This window comes from Oryctolagus cuniculus, chromosome 1 (assembly GCF_051225735.1).
Source record: "Oryctolagus cuniculus isolate XC-2025 breed Fujian yellow rabbit chromosome 1, ASM5122573v1, whole genome shotgun sequence".
Lineage (NCBI taxonomy): Eukaryota > Metazoa > Chordata > Mammalia > Lagomorpha > Leporidae > Oryctolagus > Oryctolagus cuniculus.
Genome location: NC_142867.1, coordinates 202,807,067 through 202,834,268, shown reverse-complemented (window position 1 = coordinate 202,834,268; position 27,202 = coordinate 202,807,067). Strand labels below are relative to the sequence as shown.

Genomic DNA, 27,202 nt, shown 5'->3' with positions numbered 1-27,202 from the left:
TGTCCATCAGCGGCAAGTGTTTGGAACAGCAATTATGATGCCACGTTGGGAGGCCTGCGCTGCGTAGCAGGGTGCCTGGGTTTGAGATCTGGCTCTGTTCCCAATCCAGCTTCCTGCTAATGCATACCCTGGGCGGCAGCAGGTGATGGCTCCAACACTTGGGGTCCTGCACACCCACATGGGAGACCTAGATGAAGCTCCTGGCTCCTGGCTTCAGCCTAGCCCAGCCCAGGCTGCTGCAGGCATTTGGGGAGTGAACCAGCAAATGGGAATTCTGTCTGTGTGTGTATGCATGTGTGCGTGTGTGCGTGTGTGTGTGTACCCTTCAAATAAAATGAAGACTGGGGCTGGCATTGTGGCATAGCAGGTTAAGCTTCCGCCTCCATCCCATATGGGCACCAGTTCAAGACCTGGCTGCTCCACTTCTAGTCCAGCTCCCTTGGGCCATCTGTTGCTGCTTTCCCAGGCACATCAGCTGGGAGCTGGATTGAGAAGGGGAGCAGCCAGGACTGGAACTTGCACTCATATATAAGACAGTCAGCATCTCAGGCAGCAGCTTAACCCCTACAACACAATGCTTTAGGCTGAGTTTGCTTATCTCTGCTTACAGACAAGGACCAGGGATCAGAGAATCTGGGTGCTGGCCAGAATCCGCAGGCTAAGGTGCAAACAGAGGCTGGAACCCAGGCTTTCTCATTCTGGGCACAGTGTCCTTCCCACTATAACACACGTGCCTCTCTCAGGACACAGAGAGTGAAACAAGAGCAGTTGCTGGCATTTCCAGCAGGGTGAGCTGTGCCGGTCGCCCCACCCCTGACCTCCCGGCAGCGGGATGTGGACTCACAATGAATCTCTCCAGCCCCGTGGCCCCCGCGCTGCCCACGAAGATCCCTGCGCTGGGCTCGAAAGCCAGAGGCCGGGAGGACCTCTGGAAAAGGGCGTGGCCGTGATCTTCACAGTCCAGGAGCAGCATCACCTCCTCGCCCTGCACGGTCACCGCGAAGTGGTTCCACTTGTCGGTCATCACAGGCACCTCAAAGGCAGCGGCCTCATGGGACACGTGCGAGCCAGGCTCGGTGTAGTAGAGGATGACCCGCTGGTGGCCGTCCTCCACGCCCGAGAGCCGCAGGCCCAGGTAGATGACCTTCTGGAAGGCATCGGTGATGGCAAAGAGCACCCCACCATGGCCGCCGCTGGGCTTCACCGTGACACTGATGGCAAAGTCCCGGAAGAAAGTGGGGGGCAGCAGGGTCCTGGCCGGACGGCCGACGTTGGCCCCAGGCCCAAAGCTGTAGGCTGGGAAGCCACCGTAGCCCGTGACAAAAGACACTGATGAGGGCAGAGGGACGCCGATGAGCTCCGTGAGGTCCAGATGGCCCTGGGAGGCTGACTCTGTGGGGAGGGAAAGAGAGGCCGTGTTTACGGGTGTATCATACCACGCGTGGAAATGAGGAGGAAGCAGCCACGCCGTGAAACAGAGGCCGTTCCGACCCCACTGAGGCTGTAGCTTCTAACCTGCTGGTTTCCAAGCTTGTTGACAATGACTTGCAAAAAGAAATGCATTAACACTGCAGCCTGGGCCGCACACATCAGATAAACACGTACCCCCAAACACGGAATCGAATGTTTCAGAGAGCGGGATTGACTTAATTCTCACCAGACACCCAGGTCTCTTCCATTCCATTTCATTATTCCTTTTGTCTTTTAGTTTATTAAAAACATGCTGGAAATGACTCAAAGTAACTTCATTACCCACTCGTGAGTCAGAATCTGGAGCTTGCAAACATTTACAAGTCATTTCTAGGATATATAACGTTCCCCCATCAACTCGGAGATTTTTTTTCTCCGTTATAAAACTAGGTCGGTTTACTTTCTTTTGTTTTATATGAGGTCCACTGGTTAAGTGACTCAGGCTGTAGGGGGGAAAGCAGGGACAAGATCATGTGCGCCACGACCTCAGAACATCGTCGCCCTTGGTGGCGGTTGTGTCGTCGCCACAGCCAGCCTCATCATCCGCATTCCCCACCTTCTCACTTTGCACCAGGCACTGCCCTGAGCATTTCACGTCCCTTAGCTCACTGAACCCTCGCAACAGCCCTGTGAGCTTAGGTGCTATTATCCCCATCTTACTTTGGAGCAAACTGAGACGTTAAATTTGCTCAACTTAAGTTCGATGCAAGGGACAAACCCAGTGCATCTGCTGCCAGCACCCGTGCTCTTAACCTCCACACCCTGGAGGGAGAAGTGAGACAGTCCCATTATGGTGGTTGGGAGAGGACCCCAGGCTCGAGCTGGGCCATCCCAGGGCTGTCCCCTGAGAGAGCTCGCAGCAACGTGCGCCCACTCCGGAGCGGATGTCCCAGGCACCTGCAGGGAGTTAGGAAGGCGGGTCCAGGGACAGGTGGACAAGACCACCGCAGCCAGGACTATGGACAAGCAACAGCCGTGGTCTCAAAAGTGAAGCTGGATCCTGAGGAATCAGCCAGGGAGGAGGCCTGTCATGAGTGAGGCTCAGAATCAACCAGTGTCCTTCCCCGGAAGGCCACAGGGCAGAGCAGATGCCCTGGGGACTGCCTGGGCTGCAGCCAAGGCCAGGGGCCCACGAGAACCCACCTGGCCCTTGGGACTGGGTGGCTGGTCTCCAGAGGAGGCACAAACCACTGGAGGGCGCTGGCAAGGAAAACGCACTGCACCAGTGAAACCTGCTCTCCACTCTACCCAACTTGCCTCCCTCTCACTGGGCACAGCTGACCAGCCACATGAGCTCTCAGACAACGGGTACTGGCTCAAGGACAGCCACAATGCAGTCCACACTCTCCACTCTCCATCACGCCCAATCAACAGCCCCAAGAGGTCAGTAGGGAGGGTGTAGCACCAGCCCCACTGTGCCGGGTGAGGCTGCGATGCGGGCCTGCCTCTGGGCCCTGGAGCTTCCATGAAGGGGCGGGAGGCTTTCAAGCCGCAGCTGGTTTGACTTACAGCTGCAGCCTCACTGAGGTGGGGGAGGCCCACAGGGGTGCTCCCAGGGCTCCAGCCAGTTCTCCTGCCATACCCACGTCCCATCAGCAGCATGAGGGACATAGGTGCAATTTCAGGGACTCTAATTCTCCAGGGATGGCCGTGTGTGTTCCCGGAGAATGGGAAAGAGTGAGAGACAGACAGAATCGGAGTGCTGTGTCCCCACCCCCATGCCACAGCACCCACAGAGAGGGCTGCACATGGCCAGTGACTTCTGTGAGTGTGTGTGTGTGTGTTGGTGTGAGCGAGGGAAAAACACACATATAATTATTATGAAACATGCAGGCCACAGAAAAGGGTATAAAGAATAATATGAGATACTTAAAAATGGTTAAGATAGCAAAACTGATGTATATTTTATCACAATAAAATATAAGTAATTAGGGGCCGGCACTGTGGCATAGTGGGTTTAGCTGCCGCCTGAAGTACCAGCATCCCATATGGGTGTCAGTTATAGTCCCAGCTGCTCTACTTCCAATCCAGCTCTCTGCTATGGCCTGGGAAAGCAGAGGAAGATGGCCCAAGTCCTTGGGCCCCTGCACCCGCATGGGAGACCTGGAAGAAGCTCCTGGCTTCGGATCAGTGCAGCTCTGGCGTGAATTGGGGTGTGAACCAGCGAATGGATGATCTCTCTCTCTCTCTCTCTCTGCCTCTTCTTCTCTCTCTGACTTTCAAATAAATAAATAAATCTTTAAAAAAAAATACAAGTAATTAGTCCATATGGTTGTTGTGAGAATTAAAAGAGACCATACCAGGTTCAGACACAACATAGGAAAATGCTCAAAAAGTGGTGGATACTATATAGACTTTTAAATTTTTATTACCCGAGAGGCAGAGACAAATAGAGAGCACCCCGACCTGCTGGTTCACACTCCAAATGCCTGCAATGGCCACGGCGAGGCCAGGTTGAAGCCGAGAGCTGGAAACTCCATCCAGGCACCCCGGATGGGTGGCAGGGACCCACCTACTCGAGCCATCACAGCTGCTCCCTCCAGCCCGAGCCTTGGCAGGAAGCCGGAGTCAGGCAGCAAGGCCAGGTGGGGGGTACAGGCACCTTACCTGCTAGGCTCAAGGCTCCACCACCACCATCATCATCATCACCAGGTCCCAAGTTCCGAAAAGGAATCTCAGAGGTCACCTGCTCACCTGTTACCTAAGAGGTGTCACCTCCCTGTCCATCATGGTGGCTTCCAGCTGTCTGTGAGCACGGGCCATGTGAGTTCCTGGTAGACATGGCCACAGTGGAAAACGCAGACGGCATCCCAACAAAGGAGTGTAAACTGACACATTAATGATCGCTCTCTTGAGTGTTATGGTCACATGATGATTTGGGAAAATACCGGGTCCCATAAGAAACAGCATTTCAAAACAGCTTTAAAGACAAGGAGGAACAAGCCCGTGCTCACCACTCCACTCGAGAAAGAAAATGTCTGTTCAGCTAAGCTCTCGGCGACTCCCTCCAGTCCTCGCCGTCTGCCCAGGCCCCAGAGGTAGCCAGGCCTGGGAATGTGGTGTTTTTCACTCCCACGCATTTGTCTGGCAGTTTGCTATGGGAGTCTGTGTCTTGCACAGAATGCAGAACCGCTGTGTCTGTTTCTAAACTTCATGGAAATGTTGGCAGGCTGACTTTCTTCTTCTGCCACTTGTCTTTTTCCTTTTTTCACGCAACATTGTATTTTTCAGATTTATCCTTGTTGACACATGTGGTTTTGGTTTTAAAATTTCACAAGAGTACTTGATGTTATAAATAATCCACAATGGATTGATTCACTTTTTTGTTGATGGAAACTCAAGCTTCTCTCACTATTAACACCAATGCCACCGTGATACCCTTGCCCACGCCTCCTGGTGCTTACCTGTGCAGGTGATTCTACAACCTGGAGGTGGGATTGTTGGACCATATGGATGAGTGCACCTGCAACTTCATCAAACCCTGCTAAATTGTTCTCAGAAGCAACTGCACCGGGTTACACACCCGCCAGCAGCACACACGTGCCACCATTTAGGGCAGGCAAGGAGACGGGGCTCGGGGAAGGTGGAGGGCTTTCAACCATAGTGATCGTGTTTATGTTTAAAACGAGGTGACAGGCCAGTGTTGTGGTGCGCCGGGTTAAGCCACCGCCTGCGACACTGGCATCCCATATGAGTGCTGGCTGAGTCCCAGCTCCTCCCACTTCTGATCCAGCTCCCTGCTAACGGCCTGGGTAGGCAGAGGAAGATGGCCCAAGTCCTTGGGCCCCTGCACCCACGGCAGAGACCTGGAAGTTCCAGGCTCCTGGCTTCACAGTGAGCACTTGGGGAGTGAACTAGTGGATGAAAGAGCTCTCTCTCGCTCGCTCGCTCGCTCTCTTGCTCTCTAACTCTGACATTCAAATAAATAAATAAATAAATCTTTAAGAAAAAATTAGGTGATATTCAAAAAAAGTAGTGAATGCATTTTCTGTGAACTGAATTCCACAGCAATCATCTCAAAACACGGAGACTATGCAACCTTGGTCATAAGGAGAGAACTACAAGGTTACAAAGAGACGCAGGTCCCCCACCAGACTGGCAGGGGGCAGAGTGCCGGAAGCCGCGCCGCGCTGGCCAGGGCTGCAGGCGGCAGGAAGCCCTCGCTGTCACTGCTGGCAGAGCACAGAAGTTGCTCTCACTTCTGTGGGCTGCAACCTGACGATGCTGATCAACATTACACACGCACACAGACCCCGTGACCTGGCGGCTACACTTCCGTGAATATTCCTTCTAAAACTTTATTTACTTGAAAGGTGGGGGGGGGGGGCGGAATTAATACATTTGGTTAAATCTGACTGCACAGCAAGAAAAAAACTATGATAATTCTCACCAGATCAACAAAAAACACCAAACACTGGAGGTAAAAATTCTTGCTCCTTATCTCACAGACAACAATCTCATTTCCCTAATATCCAAAAGACCAACAGCCCAAAAGGAAAATGGGTTAAGAATAGAGAAGTCTGGGGCCAGCGCCGTGGTGTAGTAAACTAAGCCTCAGCCTGCAGTGCAGGCATCCCATATGGGCGCCGGTTCTACTCCCGACTGCTCTACTTCTGATCCAGCTCTCTGCTGATGGCCTGGGAAAGCAGTGGAAGATGGCCCAAGTGCTTGGGCCCCTGTCACCCATGTGGGAGACCTGGAAGAAGCTCCTGGCTTTACATCAGCCCAGCTCCTGCTGTTGTAGCCATTTGGGAAGTGAACCAGTGGATGGAAGGTCTCTGTCTCTCCCTCTCTTAACTCTGCCTCTTAAATAAATAGGTAAATCTTAAAAAAAAAAAAAAAAAAAAAAAAAAAAAAAAAAAAAACGTAGAAAAATGTCTACAGCAAAAGGAGAGAGAAAGAAAATCTCCCATCTGCTAGTTCACTCCCCAAATGACTACAACAGCTGAGGAGACCACCCAGGTCTCCCACAGGCAGAAGAAATGCACCTGCGGCCTTCCTTCCTTCCTAGGTGTGCATCAACAGGAACTGGAATCAGGGGCGGAGCTGGGACTTGAACCCTGGTACTCCGACATGGGATTCGGGTAACCCAAGAAGTGTCTTAAGCCAGCACCAGATGCCCACCCCTCTGTGAACGCTCTAACAGATGATGTTGCACACATGAACTTAAAGCCTGTACAAAAACATTCACTGGAGCCTTAAGATTCACCTAACCGTCCCTCTCTGGGAATGGTTAAGTAAATAACACATTATGATGCATCCACACAATGAATCAAAGGTGTGACCCTGGTATACTGTTACAAAACCAGCAACAAGGCCGGCGCCGCGGCTCACTAGGCTAATCCTCCGCCTAGCGGCGCCGGCACACCGGGTTCTAGTCCCGGTCGGGGCGCCGGATTCTGTCCCGGTTGCCCCTCTTCCAGGCCAGCTCTCTGCTGTGGCCAGGGAGTGCAGTGGAGGATGGCCCAGGTGCTTGGGCCCTGCACCCCATGGGAGACCAGGATAAGCACCTGGCTCCTGGCTCCTGCCATCGGATCAGCGTGGTGCGCCGGCCGCAGCGCGCCGGCCGCGGCGGCCATTGGAGGGTGAACCAACGGCAAAGGAAGACCTTTCTGTCTGTCTCTCTCTCTCTCACTGTCCACTCTGCCTGTCAAAAAAAAAAAAAACAGCAACAACATGTATCAAGCAAAAAATGAACAGACTAAAACAAACAAACAAAAAAAACAAAAACAAGGTGCACCATAGAATTGAGAGGAGGAAGAGAAGTATCATTATATTCTTAGAATTGTATTTATGGACTACATTAAATATGTTCTCTTTATAGTTATTACAAGAGGTATATTAAAAAAAGAATGGCTGCGGTTGGCATTGTGGTGTAGTGGGTAAAGCTGCTGCCAGCAGTGCAGACATCCCATATGGGCACTGGTTCAAGACCCGGCTACTACACTTCCAGTCCATCTCCCTGTTGATGAGCATGGGAAAGCAGCAGCAGAAGGCCCAAGTGTTTGGGTCCCTGCACCCACATGGGAGACCCAGATGGAGTTCCAGGCTCCTGGCTTCAGCCTGGCCCAGCTCTGGCCGTTATGGCCATCTGGGCATGGACCAGCAGATGGAAGGTCTCTCTGTATCTCTGCCTTTCAAATAAATAAAAATAAATCTTTTTTTCTTTGAAAGTACTAAGCATGTTAGCCAAGTTTAAGGACAGAAATATACCTGACAGACTAGGAAGGCAGTTTAGGCAAGGACCAAGCCTCTCTCTTTCTCTCTCTCTCTCTCTTTTTTTTTTTTAAGAACCAGCTTCTGGGAAATTATGTAGAAGAAAAAAAGATTCAAGCAATGCTAGTTTTTTGAAAAAAAAAAAAAAAGAATAGCTATTAGTTGGAAATACATCTATTAATCACAGTACCTTTGTAAGGTACGTTTCAACATATTCTAATTGCTCTAGAAGGATAACCAGAACCTGGAGCTACAGGTGCCCCTGGGGAAGCAGGCAGGTGGCTGGGGACAGGGAGCTTTCCTCCACCAGGAGACCCTTTTAGATCTTTTCAGTATTACACCAAGCACACGGTTGAGAAACACACACACTTACATGTTTTAGAAGACATTAACTCCTGGCATCTGCCTTTAGAAATTGTCACAGCCACTGCGCTTGCTTTTCCTCGCTCAGCTACAGCCCATCTTTGCACAGAAAGGGAGAAATAAAAGAGGCAAGAGAAAGAAAAGCAAGCAGCCCACTGAGATTTCTCGGCCCCCCCTGCACAGCCCCTGCCGGCTCTGCTTTCTTCTGCATTTGTCTGCTCCACAAACAGCAGCGCCTCCTGCGCACAGCACGGCGCTCCAGGTGGGGGCCAGTGTCTGGCTCCACCAGCATTCCCATCCGGGGGTCCCGGGTCAGGGCGGGGGCCGGGCTCCAGGGCCCTGAGGAAGGGGCTGGGGGGCTCCCACCCAGAAGCCTGCTTAAGTAGCTCAGGGCTTCCCTTGGCCGGCAAAATCCGCCTTGCACACGGCAATTGTGGGAATTCCTATTCCCAGGAATCTACTTTTTGAAAAAACTCACTTATCTATCCAACTTCTTTCTTTTGTACACAAGGAAACTGATGGTCAAGGAGGGAGCTCCATGACCAGGAGTCACGGCCAAGGGCGTCAGATGGAACAGCAGAGCAAGGCTGGACAGAGACTTGAATCGCAAACCCTGGAGCCAGCACCCTCCCACCACCACCAGCTGCCTCCACCCTTCCAGGCACTGTCCATTGTAGCCAGCTGCAGAGTGGGCACACAGGGCAACCTGCAGAGAATGCCCTCAGCTTGGGATAGAGCTGGGTTCAGATCCAGCCTCTGCCCTTTGCCACACACACAGCCCCTGGGCGGATGACTTACTGGTGACGTCTCTGTCACTTCCCAGACGGGGATCTGGGGACAGCTTGACAAATTTTACCAATCGGTTTGTGATTCCACTTAAAGGGATAAGCTCAGCAAAATGCAAGGCCTGCAAAGGGCTCCCTTCCCAAGCCTCCCATCCCACGGCTACCCGGGGCCCCAGATGTGCGAGGGAGGACGAGTGTGCGGGCACCAGGCCACAGGGCCCGTTGCCACTGGCTCAGCCACAGAGGCAGCCCAGCCACGGATCCAGAGGCAGCCCAAGGGAGGTCAGCCATGCTCTCAGCACCGTCCCACAGCGTGCTGTGGGGCAGGGTGGGGGCGACCCCTGGCCTGGAGTGACCTGTGCTCAGAGCTGTGCCGGGGCCTCTCGGCTCGTCTCCCTTGGTGGTGGGCAGGAGGGCCACCTGCTCAGGCGGCCACCAGGGAGGGCAGAGGAGAAGCCGGCGAGCCAAGACAAACAGGCCCCGCAGTGTGGTCCAGGAGCTTGTCCTGGGATGGCTCTGGGCTGGGCAGGAAGTGGGGCGGAGACCACAGCTGGTGGGAAGACACCCCGCCATCCTGGAGGCCTGGACCTGGGGAGCTAGGGGCTGCTCACAGAGCTGTGGCCTAGGGCCCTCAGAGGAGGTCCACACAGATGATAATGCACACGAGGCTCCTAAGATGCTCAACACACAGCCGGGCACACACACTGCGAGCTACCAGCTGCGCTGCCGCTGACCATGATCATTACCCTGCTATTTACCCATGCAATTGCCATCCCGGAAAACCCGGTCTCCTGAAGGCGTCCCACCCTCCCTCCACATCTTCAAGACTGCTTCTGCCACCCGAGAGTGCTCCCCCTTCTCAAGGCCCAGCTTAAATGCCATCACCTCCTCCATGAAGATGTCCTGGATTCCCCACTGGTCGTCTGGGCATCCCTGCTGCTGCTGTCAGCCCTGAGTAACATGCAGGACATCATGTCTTAAAGGGACAGGACCTATACTCCTTGAGTTGCCCCCCACCCCGCCTCCAGCACCCAGGCTCTGTCCCGAGCAGGTGCCCAGGCAGTGTTTGCTGGCTGGCCTGAATTCCAGTCTTGGAGTCTGGGGCCCTGGCGACAGTCCCTGGGGTCAGGCTCCATTCTCACATCCATCCATGACCTCACTGCGTGCTGGCCCATCTCCTGGGGACCCAGGCTCTCGCCCATCTCCCAGGGAGCCCACCGGGGAGGCACAGAGCCGTGGGGCCAGGCAGGGGAGGCAGGACTCCCACACGAGCCTCAGCTCCGTTCCTGACTGCACCTGTGCTCCTGGGACAGCTGTGCCCCCTGCCCTGACCTCATCTCCCCACCTGCATGTGGAGGAGCTGGACAAGACGTGCCTGTGGGGTCTGTGTGTCGTCCTCCCCACTCTCCCGGGCTGAATCTGGCCTGTCTCTCCCGCACTGGGTTAATACTTGGGGAGCATGTCATTCCCGATGCATGAACCTGCTTCCACTTAGGAGGCCCCCGCCGTGCGCCTGCGCAGTGCTGCAGCTGCACCTGGAAGGAGTGCTGCCAATCTAGGTGACTGCCAGCAGTCATTCACCCAGGAGCTCCAGCACCCTCCATGGCTCCCCAGTGCCTCAGCATCGGGTCAAAAGCCCGCTCCTCTGTGTCACCTCTCCCTTCTCCACTGTGCCCTGGCTTCATTTCCACCTATGCTGATCCTTCTGTCGAGACCTCCCTTCCCCCACCTTCTCACGACTGAACCGCAAGGCACGGGAGTCCACCTCCATCCCGCAGACAGGGCCACCAGCATCATCCCCTCCTCTAAACAGGCAACAAGGGCTTGGCACGAGGCAGGCACCCAGCCACATGGCCTGGGGAGAGGGACAGACTGATAACCCTGAGGGCACACCTCCTCACTTGGTCCAGACTTCTGAGCCCAATTCTGGGGCGGCCCCTCCCCAGGACACAGGAAGGGGAAGTCGGAGGACTCCAGAGATGGACCAGGCAGAGGAAAATGTGAGCACTGGCCGCGGGGTGACTCCTCCCCAAGGTCCATGGCCAGTTTCCATGGAAACCAAGGCCAACTCCTAGCGATGGAGAAACAAACAGGGCAAGATTCAGGTTTTCCTTCCACAAAGAGGACAGCGACCTGGCCATATGGGCGAAGCACGGGAGCCCTGGGCTCTCGCCTCCTCTCTGCCACGGGTTCCGGGACTTATGATGGCCCCCTTCTCTGGCCGGCCTCCGTTTCCTCTTCCATGCAAGGCACGGGGACAGCATTTGCATCAATGTCCCGGTTGGCCTGGACTCTGCAGACCTGCCTCCCTAAGGAGCTCTATCTGGCTTTGCACCACTCCAACGCACAAATGATCGTCCAGGACCTGAGCCCATGCTTGCCCGTGCTAGCATTTAAGGCCTGAAGAGGCTGAGGGTTGTCCTGTGCCTCCAGGCACCAGGGCAGAGAGGGGAGGGAGTTTGAGTCCCCTGCCACGCGGCAGCGGCCCCTAGCGGCCACGTGGGGGACTGCGCCTCCTCCCGGCTGTCGGCAGTTTGTTGGAGACGCCGGAGAACCGCAGGGCAGCAACAGAGCAGTGGTCAGGGGGTCTGCGGTGGACCCAGGAAAGTGGGTCTGAGGCCACGCAGTGAGCTGGGAAGGTCAAAGGGTCCCTCCGGGCATCTCTTCCCCTTCCTGCCCATATCTAAGAGCAGTGGAACCCTTTGGTCAGTGTACACGAGTCCACTCTTTAAAGCTAATCAAAGTCAGAGGACGCCCACCTGGGCTGTGGCCTGGGACTGGAGCCGGCAGATTCAGAGCGGGAAGGTGGCTGATGGCTGCCCCGGGACCCCAGCAGGCCCCAATGCACCTGCATTCCGTCCCTGGGGAGAGAGGAGGTCCCCAAGCCCCCTCTTCTGTCACCTGTGGCATGAGCTGGGCCCTTGCCTTCGCCCCTCCTCTGGCCATGCTGCCTCAGGATTCCCCCCCTCCTTGGAAGCCCCTTGGCACCTGGGTACAAACCAGTCTGGCCGTGTACAAACCAGACGCAGACTCATCCACAGGCCTGCTGGGGTCTGCCTGCACGTAGCCACTGCTGGGGGCTCACTCCCCACCAGGGCAGCCCTGGGCCATGTTAAGTCTTCAGAAGTTCTCTGTTATGGTGCACCCCCATGGCTCTCCCCTGCCCGCTGCCCACCTGGCTGGGCCTGGCTCTGCTCCCCAGGGGCCCTGCAGATGCCACCCAAAGCACCACCAACTGGGTGTATGATTTTTTTTAAGGCAGAGTTACAGAGACAGAAAGAGGTTTTCTATCCACTAGTTCATTCCCCAAAAGGCTGCAAAAGCCAGAACTGGACCAGGCCGAAGCCAGGAGCCAGGAGTTTCCTCTGGGGCTCCCACATGGGTGCAGGGGCCCAAGGACTTGAGCCAACATCCACTGTTTTCCCAGGCCATAGCAGAGAGCTGGATTGGAAGTGGAGCAGCCAGGACTTGAACCGGCGCCTGTATGGAATGGTGGTATCACAGGCAGCAGCTGTACCCACTAGACCAGAGCGCCAGCCCCTGGGCATGTGATCTGGAGCCATCCCCTCTTGTCCGAGGCTCAGGTCCAACATCTGTAAACTCTGAGGCTTGGATGAGCTGTTTTCCCAAGGCCCTGGCCAGGCCTGTACGCCCTTGGTCCCACACCCTGCTCCTCTCCCGTCTGTCTCGGCTTTTCTAGCCACTCTTCATGCTGCTTCCCTCAGCTCACAGCCTTGGGCCTGGAAGGAATGACCAAGACAAGCCCAGCCCTGCCCACACACTTCCTCGGCTCTGGACAGCGTGGCCTGGCCGGGGGCATGGAGCACCATGCCCGAGAACACGTCCCAGCTCTCAGCCTGTGCAGGAACTCGGCTCCACCCAGGCTGGGGGTGGGGGTGGGGGGTGGTCCCGGTGCTCCACGACTCCCTTCCCCAGAAACACGAACACCACACAGTTCATGCTGCCGGGCATCCGCCTGCTCCCAGCAGAGATGCTGAGATTCTTAGAAAAACCCACCTCCCGATGCCTTTCTTAGAAAAAAGGACTGTGTTCCTGCCAGGGACAAAATCCTGGATCGATTCGCAAGGAGACCTGGCCTGGCAACAATCAAAGACCCCATTTTTCTGAGCTACAGAAGCGCATTTTTCTTCAAGTAAACTTAGAACGCCTCCTTCCCCTTTCCGGTTTTCATATATAGCATAGGAATTTCCCTGCTCAATGAACTCACTGTGTGAGCGCGCTCTCGCTCGTGCTCGCGCTCGCTCTCCCCTCTGCACTGAACCAAGGAGAAGATGGTTTGGAAGGGGGTCTAATGCTGGGGACCGGGGCTACGGCTTCGTGTCCCTGGCCAGCAGGTGGCAAGCACTCAGCCCAACAGACAGCCCCAGCAGGAGAAAGCCCCCACCCATCCAGCCCCCCACATGTTCTTCTCCCCGGTGGGAGGCAAGGCAGGGGTCGGTCTCTGACTTTTCAGAGGGAGGGGCAGGAGCAAGCACTGAAGACCCGAAGCCCGGCCTGCTCCTGTACCCACCGCCTCCCAGGCTTGCCTTGCCGCTCTCACAGCAGGTGCACATCCCTGTGTCCCCATAGCCCCCATGTGTCACCTGGACAGCCCCCTCCACCTGCATTCTAGTTCCGGTTCCCCCTGCTCTCACCTCAGTGGGCGTGAGCTTCTGGCCACACCAGCACAGAGCCTGGCAAGGGTGGCCTACAGGTGAACTGGGTGACGAGAAACAACAGCACCAGCGCTAAAACCTGCTGCACACCATGCACTATTCAAAGAGTTTTCTACACTGGGGCCAGCACTGTGGCACAGCCGGTGAAGCTGCCTTCCGAGACCCTTATGAGTGCTGCTTTGAGTCCCAGCTGCTCCACTTCCCATCCAGCTCCCTGCTAACGTGCCTGGGCAAGCAGTGGAAGATGGCCTATGTGCTGGGGTCCCTGCCATCCACGTGGGAGACCCAGATGGAGATCCTGGTTCCTGCTTCAGCCTGGCTCAGTCCTGGCTGTTGTGACCACTTGGGGAGTGAACCAGCAGTTGGAAGATCCGTCTGTCTCTCTCTCTCTCTCTCTCTTTCTCTCTAACTCTGCCTTTCAAATAAATAAAACACTTCTTAAAAGAAAAGTTTTTCACCAACTAGGTCACCCTTACACTTGACTCTCTGTTGGGTAGATGATAGTATTATTCCTACTTTATAGGTCAGAAAGCTGAGGCTTGGAGTTCAATTGCTGGTCCCAGACCATGAGGTTCATAAGCGATTAGTCGGGATTTAGACGGACCAGACACGGTGGGGATGGCACGGTATGAAGGTTCTGGCTCCAGCCACATAGATATCAGAGTCATGCGGGAAGCCCCTCCCACCTGGCCCTACAAAGTCAGAGTCTTCTGGGATCTGGCCTGGGGAGACTGATGCTTCTCGCAGCTGACAACACAGGTAAAGGCTTACTCCCCGAGCTTTAGCCCCAGACCAGAACGTGAGGCCTGGCTCTGCCTCTCACGGCTGTGTGACCCTGGGCTGGCCACTCCACATCTCTGAGCTTCAGACTCCTGATGTGTAAGTGCAGCAGCGGGGGGACCTGGCTCCCAGCACCACTGCCGGGACAGATGGCACAGCGAGGACTGCGCTCAGCACCCGGTCTGGCTCAGAGTGAGCACCCGGCAAATGGCATGAGTCCTCACTCACGTGACTGGTGCTGCCCAAGGCCCGGGCACTCTCAGGCTCCCAGCACACATCACCTTGGTGCAGCCCCACCACCCCTCCAGCTGTTAGCCAGGGAAGAAGGAACGCAGTTGGATTAAAAGGCCCAGAGACCGAGCAACTCAGGGCCTTAGCCCAGGGCGAACATGGGATGACTCCCTCATTCTGTCACCTGGGCCTGCTCACTGCCAACCCCTATGCACATGTGTGTGCGTGCGCACACACACACACACACATCTGCACACCAGCCCTGGGGGCCTGGCAGAGGCCAGCCACATTGCATGAGCAGCCCCAGAACCTCAGGAAGAACACGAGGTCCTGCCGTCTGCCTCCATGGGGGCCTTTCAGGAGCCTGTGTACTGAGCCACTCAGCACCCTCATGGGGCAGGTGGCCCAGTGCAGGCTGGCAGGTGCAGGCAGCCGGGAGCAGCGGGGGCCTCTGAGGGGGGTTTTGCCGTGCACTCAAGGCTTGGTTTCTGGACTCTGCTCCTCCATGTGGGGAACAAAGGCCCTTTGAGTGTGCCGAGGGCCCCGACTCCCAAGGCTGACATCAACTGAAGTGAGTCACCGCCCGCCCGCAGGCGTCTCTGCACAGGGGAGAAGGGGCCTGCTGGGGGCAGGTGATGGCCACTGGGTGGGAACAGGCGGCGGCCTGCAGAGGGAAGAGCCCGGCCAGTCTTGGCTCCTGAGCACTGCCAGGCTGGGCATCCATTCCAAGGGGACACGCACCTGCGGTGGGCAGGACAGGCAGGGCCAGGATAGACAGCTGGACAGAGGGTTCAGCTGGCACTGTCGGGGCTGGGGCAGAGCCTTGAGGGGCAGGAGAGGCCCCGCCCCTTGGCCCCCTACGGCATGCACACTCACACACTCACACATACTGCTGTTCGCACACACGAGGGCACTTTATAGAGTTTGTGGAAAAATCAAATTAAGAGAGTTTATCTTGGTGCAGAAATTTTGAAATCCATGCAAAATTTTTTCCTAATACACATTTCCCATGAACTTTCTGAAGACCCCTTGTACACTCACACCCGTGAGCACACACGCAGGTGTATACACACACATCAAACACTCGCATTGCCCCCAGTGCATGCACCTTCACCCACACCCAGCCCACACACACACTCCTTCATTCTCGTCCGCGAGCTTCCTACCCACTCCCACGCCAGCAACTCAGACCTAAGTGGTCTATCATGTGGGGTCCCGATCACGGCTCATGTGAAGACGGGGTTCTGCAGCTGAACACAGCCAGCAAAGGTGGTGGTTCCACGCGGCCTGCGGGGCCAGCTGTCACCCAGGGCGCGTCAGAACTCCCTCAGCCCACTCTCTCCTCCTTCGCTGCCCCCTCATTGGCCTGGAGACCCCTGACGGCCCTGTTCACACACAGTTTCCATGTTATCCTCTTTCTGCGCCTGCCCACTTGACCTAGAATGCCGGACTTGGGGTCGCGTCTTCCCAAAGTGTCACTCCCCAAAGCGATGCTGGAGACAGTCCACAAATAAACAGAGGCAGCTGCCGTGCGGAGCTGGCACAAGGAGGTACGCGGTTAAGCGTTTGTCTCGTGCGTGTGCGAGTGAACCCCAACAGCAGCTCGTGTCTCCTGAGCCCTGAGCAGGCCCTGGGGGCAGGGTGCTTCACCTGCACGGCAGCAGCTCTTGACCCTGGGCAGATTTGTTGAAATACAAGAATGCCCCAGGCCCCAGGCCCCAGCCCCCCAAATGCTGATGCAGTTGGTTCAGGCATGGCCCAGGCACGGGGAGTTTGCACAAGGTCCCAGGTGGTGCTAATCCCAGCCCCTGAACTCTTCCCAGGAACCCCACACTCACTGCTCCTGATTGACAGGACGAGGCAACTGCAGCACAGAGAAGGTGAGTCACTTGCCCAAGCACACACAGTAGTCAAGTCCCAGAAGTGGCAACTTCAAACTCTCATCTGCTCGATGGCAGGGGCCGAGTCCCCGTCTGCTCCTCCCCAGGAAGGCAGCACCAGCCCCCAATGAAGCACGCCGGCCCGGCACTCAGGGAGCTCAGATGTGGTGGCCTCTCCACTCCCAGGGCCCTGCCCAGGCTGTCCTGTGGCTCTGGGTCAACCCTCAGCCCCACGCCGCCTGCTGACAGCGACAGGCGGCTTCTCCTGGCCTTCGTCCTCCGATCAGTTCTGGGAGGGCAGAGGGGCTGGTCCTGCTGGCCACTGTTCTTAGCTTGGCTGACCTGCTACTTTTTCAGTTAGGAGATGGATCCCTGAGCAACCTGGTGTCAGAAACACTCAGCCAGCTCTGCTTCTAAGCCCTGAGCTGCATGTCAAAGCTGTGCGACTATGGACAAGATAATTGGCCTTTCTGAGCCTTGGTTTATACATTTTAAAAATTTTCATTTATTTTATTTGAAGGGGGGGAAGAGAGAGAGAGAGAGAGAGCTCTTCAATCTGCTTGTTCGTTCCACAAATGCCCACAACCACTGAGGCTGTGTCAGGCCAGAGGTGGGAGTCTGGCACTCAATCCAGGTCTCCCACACAGGTAGCAAGAACCCAACCACTTGAGCCATCACCTGCTGCCTCCCAAAGTGAATATTTGCAGGAAGCTGGAACCAGGGCCAGAGCTGGAACTTGAACTTGATGTGAACGTGATGTGGGCCTCCCAAGCGGCATCTTAACCCCTGAGCTAAACTTACCCCCGCGTCTACGTATTGAACACAGGAATAACGCCACCTGCTTCGGGACAGAGCTTTGAAGATGACCTGAGATGTCAGACACAAAGCACTGAGCACAGGCCTTAATAACAGCGTCTATTGAATGAAGGTTAGTGCCAGCTATCATTATCGGTGATGTTGGCCCTCTCTTCCGTCCTGTGAACACCTGTCTGGAATTCCCAGGAGAGATAGCTGTGTACAGTTTCCCCCTTTGAATCTCAGTTTTCTCACCTGCAAAGTGGGATGATACAACCTCCCTTCCCGTTTACTGTGAGGGTCAAGTACAGTTCTGGATGTGAAAATGGTTTGTCGAGCACAGCTTACCCTCATAAGGAGCAATTAACACGAACAGAGGGCTCCAGAGTGGGGTCTGGGGACCAGAACCGGTGTTTATCTCAGATCAGCTACAGGGCTGTCACGTGGCCAGGGTGGCTTCCTGAGCAGACTTCCCTGCTCCAGCCTAGGAGGGGGTTGTGTCAAGGACAGCAGGGCCAACCAGCAGCTGGAGCCCAGGAAATAGCTTCCTCCCATGGAAGCCATGGATCAGGCTCAACTGCAGCTGCTCGAAGAAACAACAAGTCAACAATATGAATAATTACGGCCCCTGTTCCCTCCGGGGATACTGAATGGTGATCCTGGAAAAGACACGTCCATGTCCAAACCCCCAGAGCCTGTGATGTTATCTTGTGTGGAAAGTCTTTGCAGCTGGCATTAAGAATCTGCAACTAAGGAGGTCATCCCGGATTAGCTGGATGGGCCCCAAATCCACCGCCAAGTGCTGTTATATGGCAGTCCTGCGTGGGTGGGTGGGGAGTGATCTGACAGCACAGGAGGAGGCAATGGGACCACGCAGGCAGAAACTGCACGGTTGCAGCCCCAAGTCAAAAGATGCTGGCAGCCTCCAGGGGCCGGGAGAGGCAAGGAACTTCTCTCCCCCAGAGCCTGCAGAGGGAACTTGACCTTGCTGGCACCTTGACCTCTGACCTCTGGCCTCCAGAGCTGTTGCAGGAAGAGATCCCGTGGTTTTCAGCCACAAGGTGTGTGGACATTGTTACAGCAGCCCATGAAACCAAGGCGCCACCACGTGCTCGGTGTGTGCCCAGCACTGCCCACGTGGTGAGCAGGGCGGGGTCTTTAACACTCACAAAGGTGCTCTCACTCCCGAGGAGGTCCAAGCCCATCTGCTTACCCAGGACTCCCTGGTTCTCCCAGTGTGGTTCCCGGACCACCAGCGGCAGCACCTGGGGACTTGCTAGAGACACGAAGTCCCAGGAAGCAGCCCAGACCCACTCAACAGAGACTCTGGGTAGGCCCAGCAGTCCCGGATGGCTCTGATGCACACTCAGCTTGGAGCCCCGCTGTGCTACGGTGGCGTCTTCTGAGTAAAAGGGAGGCCAGGCACAGGGGTCACAGAGAGGGACACATCTGGCCATGTGACAGCCATCTCGGTAGGACCCCTCCCTGTGAGCGCCCAGGAAGCTCGGATTTACCCCCTTTGTTATTATTATCTGTTCACCTGCCCGTGCCCCTCAGGCGGCAGGCGGCACTTTCCACTTCCTGTGGCCCCAACGTCCCCTGCCTTACACAGGGCTGCACCTGGGGACAGCACACATGGAGCATCTGATGGCCATGTGGACAAAGGTGCCTACGTGAGTGAATGCATGAACCGAATGGGCAGTGGACAAGAAGCCCGTCTCCACACAGCACACCCGCTGCCGTCCGCCATAAAGAACGCTCAGGAATGCCAACCACACCTGTGCCATCCAGCTTTGTCGGTGTCATAGCCCAGGGCTCACCTGGCCCCACAGTGGAGGTGCAGATCCCATGGACAAGCACACAAAGACTGGATGCCAACTGGGAGCTCTGGGAATGAGCTGATCTCTGCAAAACAGCCGCCCTCGGCTCTTCCCCACCGGCTGGGCTGGGACCACCTCTCTCACACACACACACACCCCTGCCCCAGCTTCTCACCCTCCAGAGCCAACTCTAGCCGCCTCCATGTTGGGGGTGGTGGGCCACAGATGCATCCCCCTCCCTGCCCTGGCACACACTGGAGGCGCCTGAGGTTTGGCTGTGGGTCCCAGGGAGGCTGCTCACAGCCTCTCTGGGTGCTAGAGCCTGAGCCGGGGCACCAGGGAAAATGGGATGGGATAGGCAGGCCCTCCAGGTCCTGGGAGCAAAAGAGACTCCCGACTTTCCCACGTGGTGGAGGGAACTGAGAGGTGCTGCAGCCCCTGGCTTTTCTCAGAAGCACCTCCCGGGTGTTTCTTGGAACTTTCTTTGGCCTGGCTGATGCTCCGTGATCCATAAAATCTCTGAAGAGCTGCTCTCCATCCCAGCTGGACCCCAGGATGGGCAGAGGGAGCACACCTCCCCACCATACACGCTCTCCTGGTCCCACAGCCAGCAGCCACTGGTCGACCTTGGGCCAGGGCTAAAGATGAAGAATGAGGAGGATGAAGGTGAGGACATTGGTCCCCAGCTAGTTCTCAGCCTACAAAATACCAAGTATGCCCTGACACAGGGCCCTGAGCTCAGCGCTGTGATACAAGGGCAGGCCAAAGTCTGCAGGGGCTTAAAGGGGTGAGGAGGGAATCCTTGCCCACTGTGGGGGTCCAGGCAGGGAGCCTGAAGGAGGGGGCAACTGAGATAGGACTGGAAGGCTTTGCACACGGGCCAATGCGGAGTGGGCTGAGCAGAAGCCAACCCCAGGGGCAGGACTCAGGGGTATGCCAGGGGCTCCAGGGGTGGGAGAAACTGGGTCTTTAGGAAACCTCCCGCACTAGAGCAGAGACAGAATTACGGTCCTGAGAGACACAGCTTTTGAGACAGACTGACATCAGGCACTCACTCCTTTTGGACACTCATGGGCGGGGGCTGTGGCTGGCCCATTTCTCAGATGGGCAGACTGAGGCTGCAGGCAGTGCTGGTCACTGCAATAGTTGGGACTTTCCAGCTCGTTCAACTTCATCCCTTTTTCACCCAGGAGAGCACAGTCCGATCGTGGAGAGCTTTCACCGCCAAGCCACGGGAACTGAGACACACGCGGTAGCCGCAAGGGAGGACGGCTACAGCTGACCATTTTAGGAGGAATCGCCACTCCATCCCCAACGGCTGCCCCTGGCGGGTGAGCGCCCGAGACAGTGGCCCCGGGGCGCTGTGGAATGTGGAGCGAAGGCGGGCGGTTGGCAGCGGCAGGAGACATACTTTCCTGCAGTCTCTCGGCACTTGGCACGTGATGCCCTGGGCAACATCGCGCTGCCCTGAGAACGGCCCGGGGCAGCCCAACAGATGAGCTTGTGTGAACGCAGCCAGGGCCGAGGAGCAGCCTGGGCAGAATGAGCTCATGGCTTCGGCAGGCACCGTGAAATCCCGCCTGCTCCGAGGCAGGCTGGTGAGGGATCAGGACTGGAAAGAGGGAGCCCAGAGGACACCCACTTCAACGTCCCTAGAGGAGAGCCCGAGGCCCAGACCAGTGGTGCGCTGCCCTGGTGCCCGTAGCACGCCGTGATATTCCTAAAGAACCCTCCAGGCCACTCTCGCCAGGGACCCTGAAGAAGGCCAGGCCTGGTGCACACTCGGTGCCCACTGTAGGAGTGGCTGCCTCTGAGCGTGCCGTGGGGGGCTGTGGCCCACCAGTAGCAACCTGGGTGCTGTCAAGGGAAATAAACACCCTAAGAAACATGTGCTCCAGTTGTTATCAGACATCCCGGCTCAGTCTTCTCTCTGCAGGATGCTGGAGCCCCTCTCAGCTTTGAAGAGGGGCAGGAGTTTAAGGGAACAGCTGGAACAGCTGGGGACCCTGAGGGCATATTTGGCAACAAGCTGACTCTTGTTTAATGTTGATGAAGGTATAGCTTGGGCCGGCGCCCCGGCTCAATAAGCTAATCCTCTGCCTTGTGGCGCCGGCACACCGGGTTCTAGTCCCGGTCGGGGCGCCGGATTCTGTCCAGGTTGCCCCTCTTCCAGGCCAGCTCTCTGCTATGGCCCGGGAGTGCAGTGGAGGATGGCCCAAGTCTTTGGGCCCTGCACCCACATGGGAGACCAGGGGAAGCACCCGGTTCCTGGCTTCGGATCAGCGCGATGTGCTGGTCGCAGCGTGCCAGCCGTGGTGGCCATTGGAGGGTGAACCAACGGCAAAAAGGAAGACCTTTCTCTCTGTCTCTCTCTCTCTCACTATCCACTCTGCCTGTCAAAAAAAAAAAAAAAAAGAAAGTATAGCTTGATGTCTCTGAATGTCTGAATGTGTGCAGGAGGCCTGTGGACCACCGCCCCTCCCCCCACCAGAATAATGTGAGGGGCCCTCAGGCCTTCCGAGATGAGAACCCAGGAGATGCCTGCTACCTGGACCAGACACTGAGCCAGGCGGGAGGATGAGCCGGGCTTAGCTCGGTGCCAGGAGAAGGACCCAGAATTCGGCAACAGGCAGCCCTGCAGCAAGTCCCTTGCCTGCTGGGTGACCTTGGGCACGTTCGCTAACCTCTCTGAGCCTCAGTTTCCCCATCTAATCATGGACTGGGCAGTACAGCTTTCAGGGCAGCAGCGCAGGGTGGACGGCAGGAGCCAAGCCCACTCTGATCGTTCACTCATCCACAGATGACCAACAAGTCCCAGCCCCAGCGCACCTGGCGCCGCTCATGCTGCACGTTCAGAGTGAACAGGACCGGCATGAGTGTCCTAGCACTGGGCTCCTCAGCCCCGCCTGGGTGGCAGAGTGACCTGGAGGGTTTGGAATACTGGAGCCGGACCCCACCCGAGCAGAATCCCTGCGGCTTAGGCCAGGCCCGGGCCCCAGGACTGCCCCAAAGCTCCCCAGCGATGCTGCTGTGTAGAGGGTGAGGTCCGTGGCCTGGGGAGAGCGCTCCCTACCAGACACCTGCTGTCCCCAGGCTGGGCTTGGCATGCTCCTCGGAGCTCTCTGCCAAGTGTCCCAGTCTGTCCCAGGAGGCAGGACTTTTGCTACACCTCAGTCCAGATGAAGAATACCAATGTTCCTTCTGAGCCAAGTGCCCAAGCCACCAAGCCAGTAAGGCGTGAACTGGGATTTGAAGTCCATCTGATGATTTCAAAGCTCACACGAACCCCACGCCCTGCCAGGCCCAGCCTGAGATTGTGCACACTGGCGCCACCACTGTGGCCAGGCAGTGCTAGGATGCACCCAGCTGGACATCAGAGGACACAGCCCCAGCACCGCTCATCCTCTCCTGTGACTCCAAACAAGCCCCTGGTTCTCGCTGGACCTCCATCTTCCCGTCCGTAACCCAGGAGAGCTAGAAGAGGTGATTTCCCCCAGGTTCACAGCGGCTTCCAATGGAAGCGAGGCGTTGGCGAGGGGCGGGGCACTACGGGCCCTGTGAGAGTGAAGGCACGGGGGCCGGCCGAGCTGTCCAGGGTACATGAAAGGTGAACAGCGCCTTTGTCCACAAGAAGCCACCGGGCAGCCTGGACCACACCGGGTAGGAGGCCGCCTCCAAAGGGCGATTCTTAGAAATCTTGAACTTCAGCAAGACTGGCCAGTCTCCCACATGCATAATGCATGAACGGCATTTTTCACATTCCACCCAAGCTTCCCAGGCTGGCGCAGCCACACACACACACACACACACACACGTACTTCTGGGAAGGTAAATGCAGGCTGAGATGAAAGCTTCTTGTTGCTGTGCACACACACACACGCACACACACGTACTCACACTCACTCTTCTAGTCACTGACCATCGCTGTAAGACAGGCATCGTTCCAGACACTGGGGATGCAGCAGTGACAGAGAGAGACAAGTTCTTTCTCTCACAGAGTTGACAACTCCAGGACAGGAGCTTTGCACAGGAGTGGCCGCCACCTCCACCTTGTCAATATTAAAACACTAAGATCCCCTACACACACACACACACACACACACACACGCACTAGGTATCTCCCTGTTGGAGGCAATGGTTACCCAAGAATGGGTTCTGTCTTGCTTTGCAGTAATTCTGAGCTCCCCTCCCCACCCCCAACACGTACACAAGTTAGGGACCTCAATTCTCTATGTGACATCGTCTCCACCAAAGCATCCTAGCATCCTAGAGAGTGGGTACCTACACCGTAGGCCTGGATTTGGCCCAAGGGCTCCCAGGATTCTGAATTGGCGTTAAAGACTCCTCAGATCGTAATGAAGAGCACGTCTGGTTTCACAACCACTCCCTACCATATGCGTGTTTTTTTCTTTTGATACAATAAAAATGTTCTAGATTATTCCCCAGTTGTTACTAATGTCCTTACCCAAACTTACCAACTGCTGGGTAGAATAGATGCTCCAGGAAATAAACAATGTGGCTCTTTGCAGGCCACTGTCACACAGCCAAGAACCGCGAGCACACCCAAGTCTAAGAAGCAGCAAAGGAACGGCTTGGACAAGAGGGCAGCCGTGCATCAGGCACACGGCACTTGTGCAACCATGGCTGGAGGGACCGCTCCCCTCCGTACTCCACCCCCACGTTATCTGTCCCAACACCTCCCCCCTGTTTTTCGGCCAGGGGATTCCGCATTGTGGTTATGGAAGCACATTCTCCCTACGGAGACCCAGGAAGGGGCAGACGGTGTGAAGACATCATCCTGGAGCTGGCGGAGCCCCTTCCCCGCAGAGTCGAGAGTGTGGCAAAGCCAGGGCTGGGTGCCAGCTCACTGCCAAGGGCGCTTCCCAGAATCCTTGCCTCACTTGACCTTCACTGCCTCTTGACCTGGCAGCCTGATGGCCTAGGAGGCTCTGGGCAGCCCAGGCAGAACCAGGAGCTCTTCGCGCTGGTTCGGGACACCTCACTGGGGCCCTGCTTCCCTAACATGGCAGCAAGTCTCATAACTCCTGGCGTTTGGGTCACACAGAGGAGGAGCCCTTGTTCCCCGGCCCAGGATAAGTCGCTCTCCCGTAGCAGAGGCAGGAGCAGGAACCTGCAGAGTCGGGAGTCCTACCCTGCACTCTGCCCAGCCCGGGGCCCTGGGCGATGAATGCCATGCGGGACCCGAGGGACCCTGGGAAGCCAAGACGCTCAGCCGGGGCCAGGCCAGGGAGAGCAGCTACCGGGTGGAGCTTCTGCTTTCCTGCCAGAGACTCTCCCCAGGCCCCAGCCACAGGCAGGTGGCTTCTGCAACCCTCTCCTCACCCTATTCCTTCTCTCCAAAACATTCCACTTCCCTTCCAACCCCCCAGCCCGCACCCCTTCCCAGCTGCCTCACTCACTCCTCAGATCTCCTTGGAAGTGTGCCTCCTCGGGGGGCACTTCCTGCCCCCGCCGGTGCCCAGCAGTGCCCAGGAATGTGCTTTTGGGGCTCGCTGGCACTCTTCACTTTTTTCATACACTCTTTACTGGGCACTGGTGTCCCCATTAGACTGCAGGCTCCTTGAGGGCAGGAACCAAGCCCAGCTTGTTAGGCACCCAGGAAACAACCAGTACGTAAAAGTGAGAGAACAAACAGGTGGATGAAAACCCTGCAAGGCTGCGCTGGGCAGAACGGCTGTGCTACCAAGGCCAGAGCTCTGGAATTATTCTGCTCTGCCCATCCACCCTGGCCAAGTCCACGTTTAGCTACACTGCACCTTTCCCACACTGGATTACGGTTGCTCATCTCCCTCCACTGCGAGTCAACCACTCTAGACTCCAAAGATGAATGACATTGTCCCAGGCCTCCGTCCACCTTGACATTGACTGGCAAATACATTCTGACCCCTGATCAAATGAACCAGATACAGAAGAGGCTGGGAGAGGCCACCGGAAGGTTTATGGATAACACCAACTAGCACTGGGATTGAACCCGTGACCATGGCCACCACGTCTGATTGGGGACTTAGCATGTCTCAGGCACTGTGCTGAGAGCTTCGAGGCTGTTACTTCATTTGCATATCAGAGGAAGTTCTGGGGTAGGTGCTCTCATGATCCTGGGGAAGATGAGGACTGGCAGACTGTCCAGGGTCACCAGCTAGTACGTGCAGAGCCCACAGTCCCCGTGCGTACCCACCATGCCACAAAGTACTGCTGCCCTCACGTTAGCATAACACACCTTCCCGGGGCCTGGTTCAAGTATGGATTCTGACGCTGTAGGCCCAGGGCAGGACCTGGCTCTCTGCATTGCTAGCAAGCTCCCAGGTGCTGTAGCAAGTCTATAAGACAAAAAAAGGCGAATGGAGACTCACGGGGGCAGGGAGACCATTCCCCTAGGCCGGGCTGAGGGAGACGGGAACGTGCACAGTGAATTCTGAGATCAGCAAGCAGCTCGGGGTGGCTGGAGCCAGGGCCGGGAGTGATGTGAGAAGGGAAGAGGCCTGGAGCTTCAGCCCAAGGAGGGGGGAGTTTATTGTGCTACGGTGGAACACGCGGATGCATAGGAAGAGGGCATGTGACGTGATGGGGCCTGGGCTTTAAACGGGCCTCTCAGATTTCAGTGGGAAGCTGAGCTGGAGGTGAGTGAGAGGGGAGCTCCCACTGGCAAGGGGGCTGCTGCAATGGTCCACAGAGTGACCCCACGCAGGCCAGGAGCCCGAGGGGCTGGGGCTGCAAGAGAGAGATCGCAAGCAAGACAGGCAGGGACAGGCCTGATTCCTTTTAAAAAAGTTTTTAAAAACTTACTTATTTACTTATCTACTTATTCTTATTTGAAAGGCGGGTGGGGGGAAGATCAATCGATCGATCTTGCATCCACTGGTTCACAAAGTGCCCACAACAGTGAGAGCTGGGCCAGGCCAGAGCCAGGAGCCCGGAACTCCATGGGGGTCTCACACATGGCGACAGGGATTAAAGTACTTGAGCCATTGCCTGCTGCCTGCCTGCCTGCCTGAGCAGGAAGTGAGATAGGAAGTGGAGGAGCCGAGACTTGAACCCAATCACTCTGATATGGGGTGTGAGCAGCCTGAGCCATGGCCCAACCACTGAGCCACAATGCCTGGCCGCAGAACAAATTTCTTTAAAGCAAAAGCTCCAGTGTTCTTTCCCGGCAGTACTAAAAGCTGCTCCGCCATCCCACGTACTAGAACCACAGTGCAGAGATAACAAACACTGTGGCGGGCGTGGACATTGCGGGCAGCAGTTAAGCCAGGGCTTGGGATGCCTGCATTCCAGGTCGGAGTGCCAGGTTCACGTCTCAGCTCCACCCTCCAGTCCAGCTTCCTGCTAATGCCCATCCCGGGAGGCAGCAGGGGATGGCTCTAGTGCGTGGGTCCCTGCCACCCACGTGAGAGCCCAGGATTGAGTTGCTGGTTCCTCACTCAGCCTAGTCCAGCCCTGGCTGTTGCAGGCATTTGGGGAATAAAGGAGTGGGTGGAAGATCTTGGCTCTCTCTGCCTTTCTGAACAGATAAATAATAAACAAACAAGCTGCTGATAGATACAAACCAGATCCTCCCATTTCTCAGACAGAACCACTCTTAGCAATGGGGCTCACAACCATTTCTTTCCAAGCCAGCCACGCCTTTCTGTGGGGAGCCAGCCTTGCCCTCACTCGGCACGTTTTCTGAGTCCAGAGCCTGCCAATGACTTGGCCAAGCTCCTGCGGCCAGGCCTAGAACCAGGCGCTCCTGACCACGAAACCAAGGCTATGCAGCCATCCGACCGCAACAGAGAAAACGAAGCCACTCCTCTGTGATCGGATATCAGCCACCCTTGGCAACGTTAAACAAACCAAATCATGCTACTTCTCATACCCAAACCAAACCAAATCAATCCATAACCAAACCATACAGCTCATGTCCTAAAAGGTGCGGGGGGGGGGGGGGGAGGGACGCTACGGTTAAACCTGAAACAAAATTAGAAAACGTGTCACATGGAAAGACTGTGCAAGGAGAAATAGTTTCTTTTTTTCTCTGCCTTTTTTCTTTCTGTGGGAGAGTGAGTAATTTGGCAACTTAGCTGGGCAGGGAGAGCAAGCAGCTGTCATTTCTGTTTTGTACCAATGCACGCACTTGTTGGGCAGTTCCGTGGCCCAGCTCATGAATGGGATGCCAGGGAGGGAGGTGC

The 27,202-nt window shown here is 56.3% G+C and overlaps 1 protein-coding gene across 1 annotated transcript in view; it reads right to left on the bottom strand.

The window, feature by feature from the left end:
- The window catches only part of COL15A1 (collagen type XV alpha 1 chain), a 110,667-nt gene that overhangs the window by 69,033 nt on the left and 14,432 nt on the right, over positions 1 to 27,202 (bottom strand). Inside the window, exon 4 of the mRNA XM_089301025.1 lies at positions 845 to 1,392. Within this exon, the coding sequence (XP_089157151.1) occupies positions 845 to 1,392 (548 nt within the window). The remainder of the gene's footprint in view (positions 1 to 844; positions 1,393 to 27,202) is intronic.